General features: G+C 41.5%; 1 protein-coding gene across 1 annotated transcript; it reads left to right on the top strand.

The window, feature by feature from the left end:
- The first annotated feature begins 18,309 nt into the window (after positions 1-18,309).
- Positions 18,310-21,181, top strand: LOC148135725 (putative G protein-coupled receptor 139). Its single transcript, XM_087984323.1, has 2 exons — positions 18,310-18,490; positions 20,280-21,181. Exons 1-2 carry the CDS (start codon positions 18,310-18,312, stop codon positions 21,179-21,181), a joined length of 1,083 nt encoding a protein of 360 aa, XP_087840449.1.
- Positions 21,182-21,396: the final 215 nt, after the last annotated feature.

Genomic DNA, 21,396 nt, shown 5'->3' with positions numbered 1-21,396 from the left:
GGCCTAAACGCCTGGGCCTTTGCTGTGTTGTTACTTTTCTTTGTTTCAACGCATTATTCAAATGCTAGCATAGGTATATATTATGTTACGTGACTGCATTCAATTACATGAACAGTCCACATGGAATCGTTGGGAACCATTTGTTTTTGATACCATCACAATGCGTGAGCACCATTCACGACAACTTACTTCGATTAAGTAATCACTCAGCGTGCTTTCAATCTCTTTTTGAAGTTGTGTCAGTATTAATTGGTTTGGACTGGAAGGATGTTGCTGAGCACGAACAGCATTTCCCATTACTACATAATTCAGTTTAGTACTTCTAAGATGATTCCAACATATCTCTTCAGGTGGTGGTAAGTAATATTGAAGTTCATTTTGATTTTCCTATTGGATGGGCACAAGTGAAATGCGGAGATTATTCAACGAACAGTTACTGCATGCCCTTGATAAGTATATGGCAGGCATAGAGGAAGTGGTCGGGCGAGGGAGTCGTGGTTGAGCAAAGAAATTGAATCTCTTGTCCAGAGGAAAAAGAAGGCGTATGTTAGCATGAGACATGAAGACTCAGTTATGGCACTTGAGAGTTACAAGTTAGCCAGGCATGCCCTAAAGAGAGAACAAAGAGACTCGCTTCAGAAACACTCCCGACACCTAGCCAGCCGATCATATTCACAAACACAGAACGGACACAGGCAGACATATCTCTGAGTAAAGTTCAATTAGCTGCACCTCCATTGCATATCGTCATTTGTTTCAGTGTGCTCGCTGACATCCCTGGTCCTTGATCCTTTCAAAAAGGGAAAATTAAATCCAGCCTAACCTTTCTGCGAAACTCATTATTTTATATACCTTACCGTTATTCCTCTTCAGTCTCCTCTGCTGCAGGGAAAACAAGCCCTGTCTGTCCAATCTATCTTTATAACTGAAACACACTAGTCCGGACAAAATGCCGGTAATGGTTGTAACTTTATCAAATTCTGAACAGAAGTAAGCTTCCAGGTAAGTCGGTTTCTTGATCATGCATTACTAGAAGTTGGAACGGTAAAACAATCTATGATTCACGGAATTCCATTTCGAACTGACACCCAAAATGTTCAATCAAGCTTCAGAACAAAAAGATCATTTACAATCTAAACTAGCAGTCACACATTTGCATTTCCAATTTCTCCGTGTCGATCAGTTCCTCACTGATTAGAGAATCAACATTAAAATAGTGCAGAAGGGACCCTATATTACTTGCAATGGTCCAATTCTAACTTGCCGATCTCCTGCCTTTGCTCTGTAAACAATAACCTTCAAAATAACCTTCAAATGCGCTCTCAAAAGGCTCATTTGAACACGTATCCAGCACATGTAAAATCAGGTGTAGGAAAGTCATGCTTCAGTTAAACAGAACAATGGTGTGACTGTATCTGGAGTGCTGTGCACGTAATGGTTTGCAGTACTGCATTGGAAGCAGTGCAGAGAAAATGCACTGCAGTAATTGTTGGAATGAACGGATAGCCTTATTGTGGTATTGTGGGAAACAGTCAAATTGCCTGATGGGAAAATTGGGTGAAAGTGTTGGGAAAATTGGCGAACTCCAGGTTGATAACACAGCAAATTTAAAGGAATATGGCGAAGGTCAGAAATAGTGTTTAACTGAGCAAACATGACCCAGGCTGAATTCACTAACTTTGGCAAGCCTTAATTTCAAACGGTTCCGCACATGTGTTGAAGTACTACTTTCAGTCGAAACATAACATTTATATGCAAAAACAAAGATCATCAATAACGTGTTTACCTTGACATTTTGGAAAGTCAGTAGGATAACGCAGGTCAATATTTAATGTATTGGCCTTGCGAATGACGAATATCTAAGGATAAAATATAACAATAGCACACAGAAATTAAGGAGAAAATTCTTGCCTTTCTCTCTGTAAAGCCTGTAACTCGTAAAAGAAATTCAGGACTATTGGTATCAACTTCCTTTGCAAGTTTTCGCCAGACTGCTGCACAACTATTGTCAATAAAATCTAATTGTTGTCATATCAAGTTGTTGGAATTTTTGTCACGCTTCTAATGTCTGCTCGAGCAGATCCCGGCTAATTTTAATACAATTCAACATTATGAGGAAATGCCATTCAGGCTTGATCTGTATCGTCCACAGTTTAGAAGAACTGGAGATGGCTGAACTGAAATGTGTAAGATCCTGAGTAGTCGTGAGTTGGTGGATGTGGAATAGATGTTTCTGTTTGTGACAGAATATAGAACTAGTGCCAATTGTATAAAAAGTGATGGTGCACACATTTAAAGAAGAAATGAGGATTTTTTTTTTGTTTTTATGATTCCTTTACTATGTCTGGAACGTCCTTTGTCAAAAGAGACTATACACAGAATTGTTATATATTTTAAGTCAGTGGTGGACAGATGCTTGCTTATCAATGGGGTGAAAAATGATCAAGGGGAATACAGGAATGGAGAGTTTAGCTTCAAAGAAGATTGGCTATGATCTTATTAAATGGCAGAGCAGATTTGAAAGGCTGAGTAGGCGACTCTTTCTTGTATTTTTGTCTACTTTTACTTTCCCAGGCTATGCATTCCAGCACCTAACAACTTGCTGAGTGAGAACATTTATCGTTACGTCACTCTGGCTTTGTTTGCAAATCAGTGACTCTCTGAATCAAATCTGGGATATAAACTAAAAACCAACTATACGAGTTAAAGGTGAAGCCAACTGTTAACATTTATGGAATACGTATAAGCATAGAAGCAAGTTTGTTTCCAATCTCATATCATTGGCTGGACTGGCTGGAAATTCCCGCTCGTTGAACTCAAGTCTGATGAATTCAGAGCTTACAAGAATTTCTGAATGATATTTTCTATGATCCCTATCCTGCCCACTGTTGTGCATGGTGAATACAACACCTCACGTTGAAATCAAAAGCCAAGCGTACATTAGACACCAGCACTGCTCAAAAACTGTGATTTATTGGATGGAATCTGATCCTCCACTATTTTCTCGTAAGTGACACCGGCGAGAGCGTGATACTAGAAAGGTGCAGCAGGTCAGGCAGCATCCAAGGAGCAAAAGAACCAACGTTTTAGGCATAAGCCCTTCATCAGGAAATGGGAGGATAGTCGAGCTTTCCTGGCCAATCTTTTACACGATATTTAATAACGGTCAACAAGGGCATTCCCGATAAAGGACTCATGCCCAAAACGTCGATTCCCCTGCTCCTCTGAAGCTGCCTGGCCTGCTGTGTTTTTCCAGCAACACACTGTTAACTCCGTTCTCCAGCATCTGCAGTCCTCACTTTCTCCTACTCGAAAATGGCACTGTTTGATGATATCCAAAAAGACAGTCTCGTCCGTTGGTACAAACCCTTACTGGTATTAATTGCAACGTAACTCTGGGAATCCACATATAATTGTGATTGTAGGTACTTACGGCTCAAGTCTAGCATTGTAAAGGACAGCCCGCCACACTTCCTGCCCACATTCCGCCAATTTTGCATAGAAGTCCATTGTGCAAGTGGGTTGAACATTTATCCAGCGCTGAAAAGCCGTTCACCATTTGATTAAAATCCCCACAAAAGCGAACCGACCAGTGTTAATTTGGAATCAGTGTGACAGGTCCTACCCTTTCCGCAAAACGTACTGGTTTCATCATTCTTCCTCTTTCTAAATTCTAAATTTCGGCATCTAATTTTGCAGAGGAGGCAAATTACACTGGGCAAAACTTGCAAAATCGTGAAATTGTTCCTTGTTCAATGTGGATTGTGGCCTTGGCCTTTTGAGAGTCCATAGATTTCCTGAAACGCTTCAGTGTATTCCACGAGGATTTCAGTTCGGTAGCCACTTTCCATTCGAAACATGTTGAAACGATCAACTTCAATCTATTTCAATCAATTTCGCTCTATCAATCTTGGGCCTGAGCCTTTTCTTCGATGAGTGGTAACCACGTCAGCTGCTCTCAGAAGAGACCAGAATCAAAGTTGAACACTTCATCTGTTGGGCTTCTCCGTTATGGATTCTTAGCCTTGACTAAGTCTTATACAGGTGTAAATGTTGGAGACCAGAATGAATTTGCGTGTAAGATTAGTTTTGCAATTATGTTTACAGCTACACCAGTATAGACCTCCGTTAGAATTGGGTGACCATTTGCCCAGACATTTATTTGGGTTACCTCTGATTTGAATGTTACTCAGCAATTCAACTGTCCCAAATCAGTTACAGGTGGACGTTCCAGAATGCATAATCTCCTGGATATCGGCCAAGAATGTCTCTTATTCCAATTCAACCAAAACAGATGCGTTAACTCCAGATAACTATTGCTCCCAGCTTTGTTAGGGCTCCTTGATGCGACACCAATGCAGCCTTGAATTCCAGGGCTGTCACTTTCAGCTCACCTCCAGAATTTAGCTTTGGTCCATGTTTGAACTAAGGCTGTCATTAAGCTCAAGAGCCGAATGTTCCTAGCGGAACCTAAACTGGACGTCAATGGTCAGATTACTACTGAACCGGTTCTGCTTGACATCACTTTCGATTACGCCTTCCATGGCTTTATTAATGATCGAAAGTCAACTTTTGGGGCGGTAATTTGACAGATTGGACTTGTCGTGCACTTTATGTACAAGGTGTTCTCGAGAGAAATCATCAACGCCTCCAAACATTCTTTTATATCGCATGGAGTGAATCGAGGCATGAAGCCTGGCATCTTTAATTTTGGAAATGACTGAAGGTGGCCGAGCTATTCCGTTTCTGTTCTGCCAAATGATTTAACAGAGCTTCAGAGAAGAACGAAAAGCAACACTAAAGAAACAATAAATTAACTATTTCAGACAGTGTCGGGCAAAAGCAATAAGTTAACTATTTCAGGTGCATATCAAAATACTTCTACTCGAAAGTTTATGCCTCTGCAACACTAACAGCAGAGGGTTTCAGATTCCCAACACTCTGCGTGAAAACTACAGAGGTAGTTTATTTTCTCAGAGTGTAGTAGGGACGTGAAATGCACTGCCGGCAACACTTGTAGACTCGCCAATTTTAATGACATTTAAGCGGTCATTGGATAGATATATCGATGAAAATGGAACAGTATAGGATGGATAGGGTTCAGAATCCTGCAACGGGTCGGCGCAACATCGAGTTGTAACGTTGTATCTTGTATTATCTAAAGCAATTTATCATGTCTTCTCTAAATGCCCTCGCCTCTCCACAAACCTGTGGCCAATGTAACTGCACAATATTATGAAGAAAAACGTTTCTACCTTCTCCCTATTAATGAACATTCTAACTGTATGTATCTTACTAATGCCCCAACTCTCAGGATCCAATTTTGCGAAGAAAACAGCAGCAATTTCTCCAATTTCTCGTCACAACAAAATCACTAGCCCAGGCAACATCCTGGAAAATCTCCTTTGCATCGTCTCCAGTGCTGTTGCATCTGCCCTGCCATATGGAAATTAAAATTGTATACAATCCTCGGGCCATGTGGCCTAACCAAAATGACTGTCAGTTCAAGCATCAATATTAACTCTGTTCCTCAGCTAATAGATATAAGTATCGTGATTACTTTGCAAACCAGTCTCTTCCCCAGTGGAAGTATTTCCATGGTCTGAGCAGACGTACATGCAAAGTCCTCTGAACCTTAGTGTTTACAATTGATCTACCAGTCATCATATATGTGATTGATTTTTTTTTTCTGTTCAGTGGGATCACCTCACAGCTATCTGAAATGAATCAATTTTCGACATTCAAGTAATGTCAGGTCTAGAGTACTTGTGACCTTCCTAAGCAGTTCCTTCAACTTCTTGGACAGACAGCTTATTGGGGTGACCACTCTGCACAAGGCACAGGCAACTACCTCGTGTGCCTTTGACAGGATATCAAATATCGAGGAATCTTGATTATCCGAATATCAATTATGCAAATATTGAATTATCCGAAGGAGACTTTGAGGTACCCGATAGAAACATTGCATCTCAGACCTGTATCAAACACTGATCGCATCTTCTGTTTACAATGATTAAAAGTGAACTCGGCGAACTGAAATGCTACCAAGAACAGTCCTGCACATCAGTGGGACCCCAGGTTTGTCTCCAAATGACTGGCCTGCCGCCCTCTCTCCCTCTCCCCTCACATATTACCTGGTGTTCTACAGGAGGTGAACCCTAAATCCCCCTTCACCAGATTATCTCTCCAACAGGGGAATGGTGGAACATGTCAAAAAGATGCAGTAAGAAGTTGTGTGCGCGGGTGTGTGTGCACGCTATTTGGAGACTCACCCCACACCCCCAAAAGACAGCAAAAGAAGCAGCAGTCTTGTTGTTGGTGTGCAGTTGGGCAACACCAGAGAGGGGGCGAGGATGGACAGGGTTGTGGACGGAGGTAGGTCGGGGTGAACGGGGCAGTGTTGGACAGGGTTGGTGATGTGGCGGGTAGGGGGGTCAGTGTTGGACCGGGTTGGGGAGCGGGCGAGGGTTGGGGAGAGGGCAGGTGGTGTTGGATGTGATCGGAGGTGGGCGGGGTTAGGGCGCATTGGGGCGGTGATGTACGGGGTTAGGGCAGATTTAGACGGGTTTGGCGGGCAGGCAGTGTTGTGGCCGAATGGGGGGACGGTTACAGACGGGGTTGGGGAGCGGGGAATGAATGTAATACTTCCCGACCATCTCGTTCATGTAATCGAGGTTTCTCTGTACTGCATAAGCGAACTACTCTTGTATGCTTGCAATAGAGGAGTGGAAATCAGAATGCTTCCTGATCAAGCCTGGAGTCAGATAACTCTGTGTTCTCTCTTCTGACATGGTCACGCATTGCATGGACACCTTGGGTCGTCCTCGCCTCTAGGCGTGTCCTGAAGATTAGAAATGCACTGGGTTCACTGAGACACGATGTGTTTTACAGTCCGTTTGCACAATTGCTGACCATGTCATATTAAACTTCATCAAACTCTGATACAAACACCTTCTTTGCTGTTTATGTTTTTCAGAAGCCACTTGGCTCTGAAGGAATGTTTGTGCACAATCGCAACTGGCTTCAAGTTAAAGAGAGGTGCCAGACATTGGTACATGGGCATTGGGGAAGAACAGATGTTGGGTCTGACTATTTCCAGATTCCAAACTATTCCTGCACTGGCCTAAGTTACCTCATTTGAACAAAGCACTGTAGCCGAAAGAGCAGAGAGTGTTAACACTTTAAAAGCTAACACAACAAAACATCAAAATAACTGGAAGAAATACAGCTCGCCCAAGCTCCACTTGATCGGACTTTGCATGTGGCGAAATCAAGATATTGTTAGACTCTGAAAAGCAATATCTCCATTTCCTACAGCGGCATTCATGTTTGGTTTGGTGAACGCCAATGTCACACATCCAGTGTTCTAAGAAAGTATCATGGAGAGACGCATGTGGAGAAACCCTTCACAACTCACATCCATCAGGTCTCAGAAGAATGGGAGTTGATGACGCAGCTGGAAAGTTGCCTTAGCAGTCCTCATCGAAAACGTATCGTCCAAGGTGTTGCAATCCTCATACCCACTTTTGCAATTGGGGCGAGGTAGAGTTAGGGGTCCGGGGAAAATCGGTTTACTGGTGCATGAGATCAGGTAGTCTCCAATAAGATTCAAATTAACATTGCATTGAGAGGAGTGAGGTTACGACATTGTTGAGAATAAACAGGGGTTCTGATTGAGAGAAATATGTCTGACAAGAGCACTCAGACTGATCGAGCTGTGCATTGCTACCGATTACGGGAGCAGAGTGGCTGTCCAGCAGAAAACATGCTTCTCGATGGGAGTGGAGAATGAGATCTAGAACAGCAAAATTTATAGAAACATTCCGAATGCAAGTGAAGTCGTACTTCCAACTGTGCTGCTGTCGCTTCAAAGAACAACCATCATGGTAAGAAATATCGTTGCTAAAGTCAGAAGAATAGAAAAAAATAACCCATCCTTGCAAACTTGACCACTCCGTGCAGAATTATCTTCCTTCTGTCCTATTTTTTCTCGCAAGGACAATGCTTGCGTCAAACTTCTCCTTATTTGTGAATGAATGAATGCGAAAGTTTATATTGCATCTAAAGTCGGGATACTTCAAGTTGTCTGATAGTACATTGATTTGTTAAATTCAGTTAATTGTATTACGTTCATTACACCATGATTGTAAAAGGATAATAAATGCCACAACAAGTGAGCTCAAGGGTCTGTGACTGCGATGAGCATTGGTGATGATGTGGATGAGGTAATGGATATGATGTAATTGGAAGCACGGAAATCCATCTCCAGAGTGACCAATGATTGGGTCACAACGTCAAGCCTTGTCAATTTTTAGGAAAGACAAATGGAAAGAAACTGGACATGGTAGGTTCAGTTGCTAATGAAGTCGTGTTGCACAATTTTAAGAGAGGACATTAGCCACGATGATGTAGAGCGCCAATGGTAAAAAGACGTTAGTGGGAGTTTTGTACTGACCACTAAACAGCAGTTGCAAGTCTGCCGATTCTATCAAACAGGACACTCGAGATGCAAGCTGTAAGGGATACAGCACTAGTTGATGGTGGCTTCTCTCTGCATAATTATATGGTTAACCAAACTGGTAGCAATGCAATGGAAGATAATTTCCTGGAAAATGTCAGGAATGGTTTCCTTGGTTTTAATGAGGAATTATCTAGTTATTCTGGACTGGCCAACGTGTAATGATAGAGGATTAATTCGAAACAATACCATGCGAAATCATTTGGAAAAGTGTGAATAAAACATGGTCGAATCCTTCAGTAAGATGGAGAGTGACTGCATAAATTCTGAAACTCGGGTCCTGAGCTTTAAGAAAGATACACTTAATGGTATGAGGCATGCATTGGATGCCAGAAGGTGACTAAGCATACTTACAGGGTTGACGCTGGATAGGCCATGGCATGCATTCGAAGAATACATGGATGGATCTTACCATTTGGATAAATCTTCCTGGTGTAAGAGTGAAATCGGGACTGTGAATCAACCATGGCTAACAAAAAAAAAGTCAGGGATAGTGGTAAAGACAAAAAGGTGTACATGAATTGTCCAGAAACTAAAACAGGAAACCTGAGGACTGGAAAAGACTTACAATTCAGCAGAGGTGCACAAAGGGCTGACATCAGAAGAGGAAAATAAAATATGATAGTAAGCTTGTGGAAAACATCAAAACTGACTGTCAAAGCTTATATAGATAAATGAAGAGAAAAATACTGTTGAAGACAAATGCAGATCCCTCACATTTAGAATCATGTGAATTCATAATGGACAACAGAGTAATGGAGCAGTTGAACAAATACTTTGTATTTGTCTTCACTACGGAAGACACAAATAACTTCCAGGAAATGCTTGGGCATAGAGTGTCAAGCGTGAATTAGGAACTAACGGTAATCCATATTAATCGGGAAACGTAACTGTAGCAGCTAATGCGATTAAAACCCCACAATCCTCTGGGCCTGATGCTCCGAATGCCAATGTGCTTCACGAAATTGTTCTAGATCAAGTGCACCTATTGTCATCATTTTTCTGCATTCTGTTTTCTGGAAACTTTCCAGTTGAGTCTGGGTAACTGATGAAACGCCACTCTTTAAAAAAAGAAACAGGGAGTGAAGAGTGAAAATGGAGAAGTATAAGCCACTTAACCTGACATAAATGAAGGGGGAAATGCTGGAGTCAATTATTAAGGATTCAGTAACTGAGGATTTGGAAAGCGGTGACAGAAGTTGTCCTAATCAGTATAAACTAAATGGAAATCATGCTTGAAAAACGTAATGCAATTAGTTTAGTGTGTGGCTAGAAGAGTGGACAAAGGCCAATGAGATAATACTGTACACCGGAAGTTCCAAAAGGCTCTTGACAATTTTGCACAAAAGAGCTTATTGAAAAAAAATTAAAACTCATGTTTCATAAGTAGTGAATTCATATGGATATAGAACTTGTTGGTCGACAGGAAGCTGAGAATCAGAATTAGCCCATCATTTTCAGACTGGCTGGCAGTGACAAGCGGTATCTGGGGGGCACAGAGCTGGGACCCCAGTTGTTCACAATATGCATTAATGATTTCTATGAAGGAATTGAATGCAATGAATCCAAGTTTGCAAATAACTCGAGACTGGACGGCAGTGTGTACTGTGAGGAGGATGCTAAGAGCATTCAGGGTAACCTGGACAAACCGGTTGAGTGGGCAAGTGCAGTACAATGTGGATAAATGTGATGTTACATTTGCTGACGTACATTACAAAAGGATTTGAGTTTCGGCGTAAGGATGTCTTGCTGCTGTTACACAGGACCTTGGTAAGACCACACCTTGAGCATTGTGGACGGTTTGGTACTTCGAGTCTGAGGAAGGATATTCTCGCTGTTAATTAAGTACAGCACAGGTTCACAAAACTGATACCCACAATGGCTGAACTGACATATAAAGAAACGTTGGATCGATTGGACTTGTAATCGCTGGAATATAGAAGGATGGTGGTGGGGTAGATATCATAAAAATGTAAATTCTTGGTGGGACTGAATAGGCGAGATGCGGGAATGGTGTTCTTGAAGGTTCAGAACTAGCAGCCATATTCTTAGAATACTGGTTAATCCTGTCAAAACAGTGATGAGAAAGAGCAACTTCACTCAGAGAGTTGCAAACCTGTGGAAATCTCTCCCACAGGAAACTGTTGAGCCCAACTCATTAGATATATTGAAGATGGATCTGAACGCGGCCATTACGGCAAAAGACATTCAGCGATACGAAGAGAAAGCATGAATGGGATACTGCATCCACGAATCAGACGGACCAGTGGGCTAAGAAGTGGCAGATGGAGTTTAATTTAAATAAATATGAGCGTCTGCATTTTGGTCAAGCAAATCTTAGAGGGACTTATCCACTTCATGGTAAGGTCCGATGGAGTGTTGCTGACCAAAGTGACGTGGAGTGCAGGTTCACAGCTCCTTGAAAGTTGAGGCGCAAGTAGATAGGATAGTGAAGAACATTTTTGGTATGCTTTTCTTTATTGTTCGGAGTATTAAGTACAGGAGTTCGGAGGTCATGTTGTGGCTGTACAGACAAAGTATCTTCTCTGAGGGGGTGGAGGTGGGGGTGGGGAGGAGCGGGGAGTCCAGAACCAGCGTGCATAGGTTTAGTGTGACAGTGGAAAGACACAAAAGGGACCAAAGGGGAAACCTTTCCACACAGACATTGGTACATGTATGTAATGAGCGGCCAGCGGAAGTGTTGCAGTCTACTTTAATTGCGCTATTTAAAAGGCATCTGGATGGGTATAGCAATAGGAAGGTTTTTGAGCAATAAAAGTCGGGTACTGACAGTTGGGACGAGATTGGTTTGGGATATCTGGTTGGCATGGACGAGTTGGTCTGAAGGGCTGCTTTCTGTGCTGCACATTTCTTTGACTGCATGACTCTATTCGTTCAGTAATCTGTACTCCTGTTACTGCTTCCATCGAAAACCACCTCTCCTACTTCCGCATTAAACTCTATTTGCCCAACTCAGGCCAGATCTACAGTTTACCTGTGCTTCTCTGCAAATTAGAACATCCTTCATCAATAAACGCAACTCTGCCGACCTGAGTGTCATCCACAAATTTACAAACCCATTCTTCCCTGCCCTTAATCAATTCATTTTTAAAAATGACAAAGAAAAGTGGACCCAAAACAGATCCTTGTAGCATTCCACTAGTGACAGAACTCCAGGTTGAATATTTCCCATCAACCACCACCCTTTGTCTTCTTTCAGCTAACCAATTTCTGATCCAATCCGCTAAAGCACACTCAATAATATACCTCAATATTTTGTGCAATAGCCTACCATGGGGAACCTTATCAAACGCCTCACTGAATATACACCACATCAACTGCTTTAAACGCATCCATCTATTTGTTCACCTTCTCAAATAACTCAATGAAGTTTGTAAGGCATGATCTTTCCTACACAAAACCGTGCTGACTATCCGAAATCAACTTGTTCTTTTCTGGATGATTTCAATCTTGCCTCTTATAACACTTTCCAATACTTTCGCCACAATTGAAGTAAGGCTTACTGGCCTATACTTTCCAGGATTGCCTCTACTCCTCTTCTTGATCAAGGGGATAACCAATGCTATCCTCCAGTATTCTGGCCCTATTCCTGTAGACAATGACGTCAAAAAGACCAAAGCTAAAGGCTCGGCAATCTCTTACCTGGCTTCCCAGACAATCCTGAGTTAAATCCCATCGGTCCAGGGGTCTTATCTATTTTCACACTTTTCACATTTGCTAACACCTCGTCATTGGGCACCCCAATCACATGTTGTGTCGTAGATTGTATATCAGTATTCTCCTTTACCACATTGTCCTTATCTAGCGTGAATACTGACGAAAAGTATTAATTTAGCACTTTCCCTAACGTCTTTGACACCACGCACAACTTTCCACCACGATGTTTGATTGGCCCTAATATTACTCGAGTCATTCTTTTATTCCTGATATACCTATAGAAAGCTACAAGGTTTTCTTTGATTCCATAAGCCAACGAATTCTCATGTCCATTCCTGGCTCTTCTTAGCTCCTTCTTTAGGTCTTGTCAGGATAACTTGTAACTCTCAAACGCCCTAACAGAGCCATCACACCTCACCCTAACGTATGCCTCCTTCTTCCTCTTCACAAGAAATTCAATTTCTTTACTAATCATGGCTCCCGTGCTCCACTACGTCTTCCCTGCCTGACTAGTAGGTACTTACCAAGGACTTGCAGTAGTTGGTCGTTAAATAAGCTCCAAATTTCAATGTGTCTTTGGTACGTAGGATTAGTGCAATCCCTAAGGCACGTTATTAGTTTATTTACTGTTAAGAAGATAACTCGGAAAAGTGTGTTCCTCTCAGAGACCAAAGGAGAAATCTGTGTTTGAAGCCAGAGGACGTGGATGAGGTTTGTAAATGATTATTTATCATCTATATTCGCAGAGGAGAAAGAAAATGAAGCGGGATGTTTCATTTTGAATCCAGCATGTTAAAATTTGTCAGGAGGAAACATTAGATCGTTTAGTACGCAGCAAGATGCATAAATGTCCAGTGATGTGTCACAAGCTTCCATGGGAAGTAAGGGAAGGAATTCTGGGACATGCCCAGGGATATTTTATACTTTTCTGGCCACAGGTGAAGTGCTAGATGGTTGGAGGATCGCAAATATGCTTCATTCCTTCACAATGGGAAGCAAAGGTAGGCCACGTATTGTTCGACTGTTTTAGAAAAAAGTCTTTGATGGACAGACTAATCAATAGTTGGGAAGGTCGCGGTGGATCCGAGATATTCAACATCGATTTAGTACAGGGAGATTCTGTCTGACTAATTTAATGGACTTTTGTTTTAAAAAGTGACTGACTATATTGATGACGTTGGTAAAGTTGATATGGTTTTAATGGGCTTCAGTCCGGCATTTGAAAAGATGGCAACGTGGAAGTCTGGTCCAAAAGGAAATGTGGTTAGGATCCAAAGTAATTCGGATAACTGGATCCAAACTCGGGCTTGCAATTGGGAGACCAAATGTGTGGGTGTGGGTTCTTTTCATGATTGGAAGTGTCCAACCAGACATGGCCTACATTTTGTGTTAGTTGATCAGCATTGGTATGGTGAGTCAAAGGGTTTCTTTCTCAGTTGTATAATTCCATGATTCCAGTCGACAGTTCTCTGCAATTTTCTGATAGTTAATCAAGTTTGGGATCAAAGGACTAACAGTCTGCAGTGGCAGTATTTTCAGTCTTGTTGAGCTGGTGGGAGCAGTGTGATGGTCTATCGCTGAATCGTTCAAGAACTGTTCCCTCAATTTCCTCCTCTCATTCTGGTCCATCTTCCATCTGTCTGGAGAAGACTTCTCTCTCAAAAAACTGACAGAATCATGCTCTCTCCTACCCTGAATCCACTCGATTCTCGGTGCCTGTACAGATCACCCAGCGTGGAATTCAACCAGGCACAGTGCATTTTCTCAACTCCTGTGTTCTACATCAACTCATGAGTTGTCGGCCCATGCACAGTCTTCGAAGAATGTAGCTTCGTTCCCTAACTTCCTCTACTCCAGCGTGGTTATTTCAGCATCGAATCAAAATAGCTCTTGCCATCTTCTTCTGGCGCCTCCTAATCTGATATATTCCTATCTGAGCAGTTATTGACGATTCATATTTCTAGGATTGTGCTACTTTCTCTGTGCTGGACAATTGACTGAACTTTATTGGCCAATGGCCATAGGCTATACAGCCATAACGTCAGTTGCCCCGCATTCATCTGCGGGTTTTTTGAAAACTCGTTTAAAACGTATATTCAAAAACGACAAAAAAGGAAAGCACACTTACAATAAGGTGCGTTTTGCGCTGGATGATTTATTGATGACAGTTCCGGATTTCCTCCACCTCTATTTTCGAGAATTACTCACATTTCCTGTCATATGCCAGAATTTTGGAAACTCAAGGACTGCCGTAGCAGCTCTTCAATTAAAGCTCAAGCTATAGCATAAATATGAGTTCAATTTATTTCAATAACCATGACTTTCTGCGGTTTCTCATGTTTACTCGACAGGTTGTATACCCCAACAGAGAAACACAAATTTGACCATTCAGCAGATCGAGCCTGCACCACAATATCTTTCCATTCTCACACTAAACCTATGTACGCTGCTTATGGACTCCCCGCCCCCAACCCTCCTCCTCCTCCCCGAAAGATATTTTTGTCTGTACATCAACAGCGTGACCTCCTATCTCCTGTACTCCAAACACTTACCAATAAAGGAAAGCATACAAAATAAGCTTCTTCACTATCCTACCTACCTGTCCCTCCACCTTCAAGGAGTTTGGAGCCTGCACTCCAAGATTTTTTTTTGCAGCAACACTCCATCAGACCTTACCATTAAGCGAATAAGTCCTGCGAAGATTCGTCTGACCAAAATGCACACCCCGCATTTATCTAAATTAAAATTCATCTACCACTTCTCAGCCCATAGGCCCGTCTGATTCTTGGTAGTGTCGATGAGCAGAGAGATCTCGGTGTACAGGTACATGGATCTTTGAAAATTGCCACCTGGATAAATAGGGTTGTTAACAAGGTATATGGGTGTGTCACCTTTAATTGGTATATGGATTGAGATTTGGAACCATGAGATCATGCTGCAGCTGTACAAAAGTCTAGTGCGGCCACATTTGGAGTATTGTGCACAGTTCTGATCACTGCATTCTAGGAAAGATGTGGAAGCTGTGGCAAGTGTTCAGAGGAGATTTACTCGGATGTTACTTGGTATGGATGGAAGGTCTTACGAGCGAGGGATGAGGAACATGAGGCGGTTTTTGTTGGAGAGTAAAAACGTTGAGAGATGACTTAATTGAGAGATATAAGATAATCTGATGGTTAGATAGTTTGGCCAGTGAGAATCTTTCTTACTCGGATAACGATGGCAAGCACGAGGGGACACAGTTTTAAATTGAGGGGTGATCGAGATAAGATAGAGGTCAGAGGAGTTCCTTTCGTCAGAGAGTAGTTGGAGCATGGAACGCACTGCCTGCAACAGCAGTGGACTCGCAGATTTTAAGGATGTTTAAATGGCCATTGGATGGTCATATGGACAAAAATGGAATAGTGCCGATTCAATGACCTTCAGATTAGTTCCATGTGTTAACGCAACATCGAGTGCGAAAGGCCTGTAATATGCGGGAAGATTCTATGTTCTATATTTTTTGCTTCCTCTATGTTATTCTAATTTTGTTCTTTTGCAATTGCAATACACTTCTTAACACATCTGAAGGGCTTTTCCTTTTTATATTTTACTGTGCTGCATTTGATACATGTTTGCATATTTTCTTCCTTAACTATGAATATACCCTGATGACCCGCATTCCGTGGACATACTGTCCTTGTCCTTCACTTTCAGATCATTACATTGTTGCATGATTCTCACTATCCTACATTTTCAAATGTCGATGTAACAGGAAATAACTGTTCCCAGTTGATGCTTTCCCGATCCTGTCCCATGACATTGAAATTGACCTTCACTCGATTTAAATACTTCGTGTCTGCACTCTCCTTATCTGCTTCCACAATGATGTTGATACTTACAGAATTATGGTCACTATCCCCAAAATGCTTGCATACTTGAGTGGGCACATTCACTTGCATTAGACTTAGCACTGTCCCATTTGTAGTTGGATTATCCACTTCTTGGAATTAAAATCTCTCCTGAATGCCATTTAGAAAACCCATTCCCTGTAATAACTTTACACTAAGGGAAACGCAGTTAATATCAGCAAATTTTAAATTGCCTACATTTGTATAATTATACACCTACTGCTCTCATATCGTTCTTTAATTAACTTACAATCTACTCTTCTCTCTCCCTCTTAAAGTTCCAAGTACTTCAGAAAAGATGCAGCAGATATATCGACCCTACCTTTTATTTATAAAAATCTACCCAGATCGCCTCATTTGAGGACTCTTCTCGATTGTCCTCCTTCATTATTGCAGCGATGGTTTCTTTTTTTCAAGTATGCAATGCCCACAGCTCTTTCATCAGCTTTACCCCAAGCACAGCTGTAAATTGTGTACCCTGGAATGTTGAGCTTTATAAGCCACCGTTCCGTTAATCACATTTGAGTTATGACAACAATAGCACACTCTTACGTTCTGACCAATAATCTAAGATTCTTTGCTTTACATGTCAATTTCCTTGCATGAAATTAGATGCAATTTAGTTTTCTATACCTCTCACGTGCTCTATCATTCTCCGGCTAATATGGCTGCATTGGCATTCCTTCTGCAAGTGGCCTTATTGATGTTTCACTGAAAAACAGCATGCAGTAGAGTAAGCACTTTGGTAAAGGAGCGTGCTGCTTAGCATTATCACAAGCGAAGTTGACAACGGGAGCAAAGATGCTTTGTTCAATGATGTGAGACATCGTATGGAGTATTTTGTGCAGCTCTGTTCCTCTCGCCAAAGTAACTTAATATAGAAACAGTGCAGCTGAATTTCACTGGATAGATTATTTGAATTCTTAGACTGTCAGTGAAGAAGCTGGATTGTTTGGGGTTTAGAGGAATGGAAGGCTGAAGCTTTAGAATCGTACAAAGATCTTCAATGGATGGACAACCGATGTAGAAGGGATGAATTGCCAGCTGAGTGGTTTAGATTCGGGGGCAATGCTGAAAACAAAAAATTTAAATTGATGAAGGGGGTAAATTATTCCCACAGAGGATAATGAAACATTGGAATTTTGCCCTGAAAATACTGTGAAAGTTTAATTACCGTGGTGGAACTCTGGTTCAGAGGTTAGCAGTGGCATCTGTCTGTGTGCAGTTTGCACATTCGCCCCGTGTTTGTGTGGGTTTCCTCCGGGTGCTCCGGTTTCCTCCCACAATACAAATATGTGCAGGTTAGGTGAATTGGTCGTGCTAAATTTCCCATAGTGTTCAGAGACGTGTAAGACTAGGTGCATTAGTCAGGTATAAATAAAGAACAATAAGGTAGAGGAATGGGTCTGGATAGATTACTCTTCAGATATGTTGGGTTGAAGTGCCTGTTTGCACTCTGTAGTGTTTTTATATTAAGTATAAGAGAGAATTGATAGATATCTAATGACTATTGCATCAAGGAACAATGTCTGGTACATGAGCAGCCATGATCGGGAATTGGATGATGGTGTTGCTAGGTTTAGGGTGGCAGCATCTGCATTGGGGTATATGCCCACGTATATCCTTTTCTTTTCTAAACATTGGCCCACTACTTCCTTCCCATTACATAACCCCTTGCCTTATGTCCTGGAGACTTGTCCGGCATCTTAAAACATGGTAAACTGCATAGTCTCAATGTTCTTCCCTTTTGAAACATAGCTGTACATTTGTACTGTTCCAGAGTCTCCCAAACTCCGACTCATGACTAATATAATTGTAAACATTTTAATGTTTCCTCAGCAAACTTCATATCTTTCCTGGATAAACATATTATTTTCTGTGATTCAGAGGGTGTTCGATCGAAAGCAGTTAACTACATCTGTTTGTTTAGTCACCATCACTAATATCAGTCTTGATGAATCATAATTACGTTACTGAAGTGGGATACACATCTATTTATGTGACACATTTTTCAATGCTCCGTAGCAACAGAGAGAAGTAGAGAAAGAGAGAGATATTAGATATCGCAATCTGTGAATAGTTCATTAGGAAGCTGCAGCAACGGATTGGAGTCTGGCGACAATAGATTGGATTGTAACAACAATGAAGTGGATTCCAAGAGAAAATTACTGGAATTGCAATACAACAGTAGAGGATGTGAGGACAGAAGATTGCAATGGTACAGCAATGGTTCTGAATGTCAGAACAATAGACTGGAATGATAAAGTAGTGGAGAGGGGTTTCTTTGAGACGATAAGTTATTTTTCAGCAAATTTCGATCAGATGTTACTAAAACATCGCATTCGATGGGCACTTCAGATCATTCAATTCATTTATTATCCCATTCTCGCAATTTTTGGCATCCCTGGTAAGTCTTTCCAATTTCGATTATTTACACTGTGGAATTTAAACTGTGCAGACCTTGCAGCGGTTCGTGCTCATTATACAAACCATTGGTGAATGCATAACTGTGTTTGTCGTTTACTCTCTGCAATTTGGCACCAGTGAAGAATCTCTGTATCCCACTATTAGCCCTGAAAACACTTACTATCTTAGAGTCGTTTGTGATTAATCACTGACTATTTGACATCCACGCAGTTGAAGAATTTGCTCGCTGAATATCATCATATCTGCTGTTAGTTACAAATGTCATTGCTTAACTGTGGCTTCATCACACACTCATTAAAAGGTCAATCATAGCAAATTCACCCCAATCAAATGTGACTCGTTCACTCAAATGCCTTGGGGTGCGAGACGTTGGTACATTCTCCTGAAATCTACTTTTACAATTGCCAAGAACAAGCTGAGACAGCTGGAGATATGCTATAGGTTTGAAACATTGAATCAAAGAATCCCGACATCGCAGGAGAGGACAATTGACCCATGAGATTTGGACTGATCCTCTGAAGAGCATCTCATCAATACTCAAACCCTGTACCCCAATGTGTTCCTGTAAACCCGAAATAAACGTGGTTATTCTATATAGTGTGCACTGTCCTGGACCCTACAGGGCAATGTAGCACAGCTAAAGTACAAATACTGCATATCCTTGCACTGCGGTAGGAAACCAGAGCAATTGTCAGAAGCCATGCAGACACAGCGAACACCTGCAAATTTCACACAGGCAGTCGTCTGAAGGTTGAATTGAACCCGAATTCGTGATGCTGTGAGGTGGAAGTGCAAACCAATGAGCCACATTGGATCACGAAACAGAATCAATGTTTCAAATTCAACGTGTTCACAATTTGCATTCTTGACAGTAGCTCTGAGAACCAGTGGTACCTTTTGTTACAATATCCTGCACACTGAAGATGATGTCTATCAGAAACACCAGAAAATGTGTAAAAGCTTTAATGAAGAGCTGAGATAGGAGACTCAGCGTCTGATCATTTCTGGTACATCTGAAGACCTTATCCTGTTGTTGGTTCACTTTGATGGATAGAAAGGTTACCACTAAGTGGTAACTTCAGGGCATCGTGTGGATTATCCATACTAGAGCTACTAAGGCTCAGTGATGGAGGGCACAAAAGTCTCTTTTGTTATATGGTTCCAGTAGAGTCGATCGGTTGCCCTGGATGTTTTCAATTTCTTGGATAATGTTTATGTTGCAAACATTCCAACAATTGGGAATGTTTCTATCACACCTGACTGAAACATAATATAAGGTCTCCATAAAGACTTGTTAACACATTCTGCTTTCGAAAAGACGAGAATTAATAAATTAACCTTTTCTCATAACTCCCACATTGGGTCACGGGTAACAAATCAGCATTTCAATAGTCGCCAATCACCCAGGTGTACTCCCTAATTATTAGGGGAAGGAGATCACTGATCCAGGGAAACACACGTACTATCGAAGCTGGGTCATGAATCTTCACTGATGAATCTGAGTGTTGAATTCCACAAATCAAACTTACCTCACGCCATTTGTATTATTTGCTACAATATTTGTTCCAACTATATGAAACGTTTCAGCCGACGGCAATCTTTATCTCAACTTATGTTTCACGTGGTCAGATCGTTGAATGTCAGTACGTGGCTCCAGCGCATGACCCTCAGTCCAGTAAAAACACGTGCACATCTCTATCAGTGCTAAGAAAAATTGTTACATTTTCTCTGAGCAGAATCTATAAATTCATTGTTTACTTTCCTCACAGCTAACATAGCAACAATTGTGATCCTGTCCCGGGGGAAGAGTGGTCTCTGCCAACGTATTACTCACTACCTGCTAGCCATGGCAACGGCAGATCTTCTGGTCATTATCGTTGATCTCATATTGCGACACATTCTATTCGTCTATAAGGAACGGTATCACATCTTACACACAATCCCCGTGTGCAATATCCATGCTATCTTACTTTATGCAGCCACTGACTGCTCTGTTTGGTTCACCAGCACTTTCACCTTTGAACGATTTGTTACCATTTGTTGTTCAAATCTGAAAACCAACTTTTGCAAAATGAAAACAACGGCAGTGGTTCTGGGCACAGTGACTGTATTGAGCTGTTTGAAGAACATTTCTTGGTATTTTGTGTATACTGGTCGTTATCGACTGAAAAACAGACCCTGGTTTTGTTGGGTGAAAATGGATATCAAGCTTTCGTCGGTCTGGGGGGCAATTGAGTTCATTCATTATGTTCTTACTCCGGGAGTTGCTTTTATTCTCATCCTCTTTTTCAATGCTTTAACGGTCAGATACATTGTGGTGACAAGCAAAGCTCGCAGGCGACTTCACCATCAGATCAACAGAAAGAGAGTCACAGACCCAGAGATGAAGAATCGACGAAACTCTATCATTTTGTTGTTTCTCATCTCAGGCAATTTCATATTGTTATGGTCAGTATCAATGGTGTTTTCCATCAGTTCACGAATGGTATTTTTGGGATATCAGTCTAAATCGCTGCCTTTTTTTGTCATGGATTTGGGCTACATGCTCCAAATGCTCAGTTGCTGCACAAACTCTGTGATTTATGTTGTGACGCATCAAAAGTTCAGAGAGCAGTTGAAGAATATGATGAAATATCCGTTTGCTCAAATTGTTAAATATATTAAATGTTGAGACCAATTGAAGTTTTTCTCCACCAGAAACGTATACTGAATAATTTTCGCTGCAATCAATATGGCTTATGGTCTGATATGCTGACACCTGTCAACCAAACTTATTTCGCCTGGCCCTTTCACCTGAGAATTCATCTCTTTGCATTGGTACCTGATTCCTGAGCCAATACCTATGATTTTGTATAATTTCCCATGTGTGGAAGGCTGCATGAGTAC

The sequence above is a fragment of the Chiloscyllium plagiosum genome, unplaced genomic scaffold (genome assembly GCF_037043375.1).
Source record: "Chiloscyllium plagiosum isolate Xiang-an unplaced genomic scaffold, Cpla_swu_hap1 HiC_scaffold_48, whole genome shotgun sequence".
In the NCBI taxonomy this organism is placed as follows: domain Eukaryota; kingdom Metazoa; phylum Chordata; class Chondrichthyes; order Orectolobiformes; family Hemiscylliidae; genus Chiloscyllium; species Chiloscyllium plagiosum.
The sequence above is the reverse complement of the archived record's forward strand: the minus strand, read 5'-3'. Positions and strand labels throughout refer to the sequence as shown.

What these genes read in the sequence shown, in the direction of transcription:
- LOC148135725 (XM_087984323.1), top strand. Translation starts at nt 18,310, where the DNA reads ATGGTTCTGAATGTCAGAACAATAGACTGGAATGATAAAGTAGTGGAG. An exon ending in CGCAATTTTTGGCATCCCTG is followed by an intron (nt 18,491 to 20,279) that starts GTAAGTCTTTCC and finishes CTTTCCTCACAG; the next exon opens with CTAACATAGCAACAATTGTG.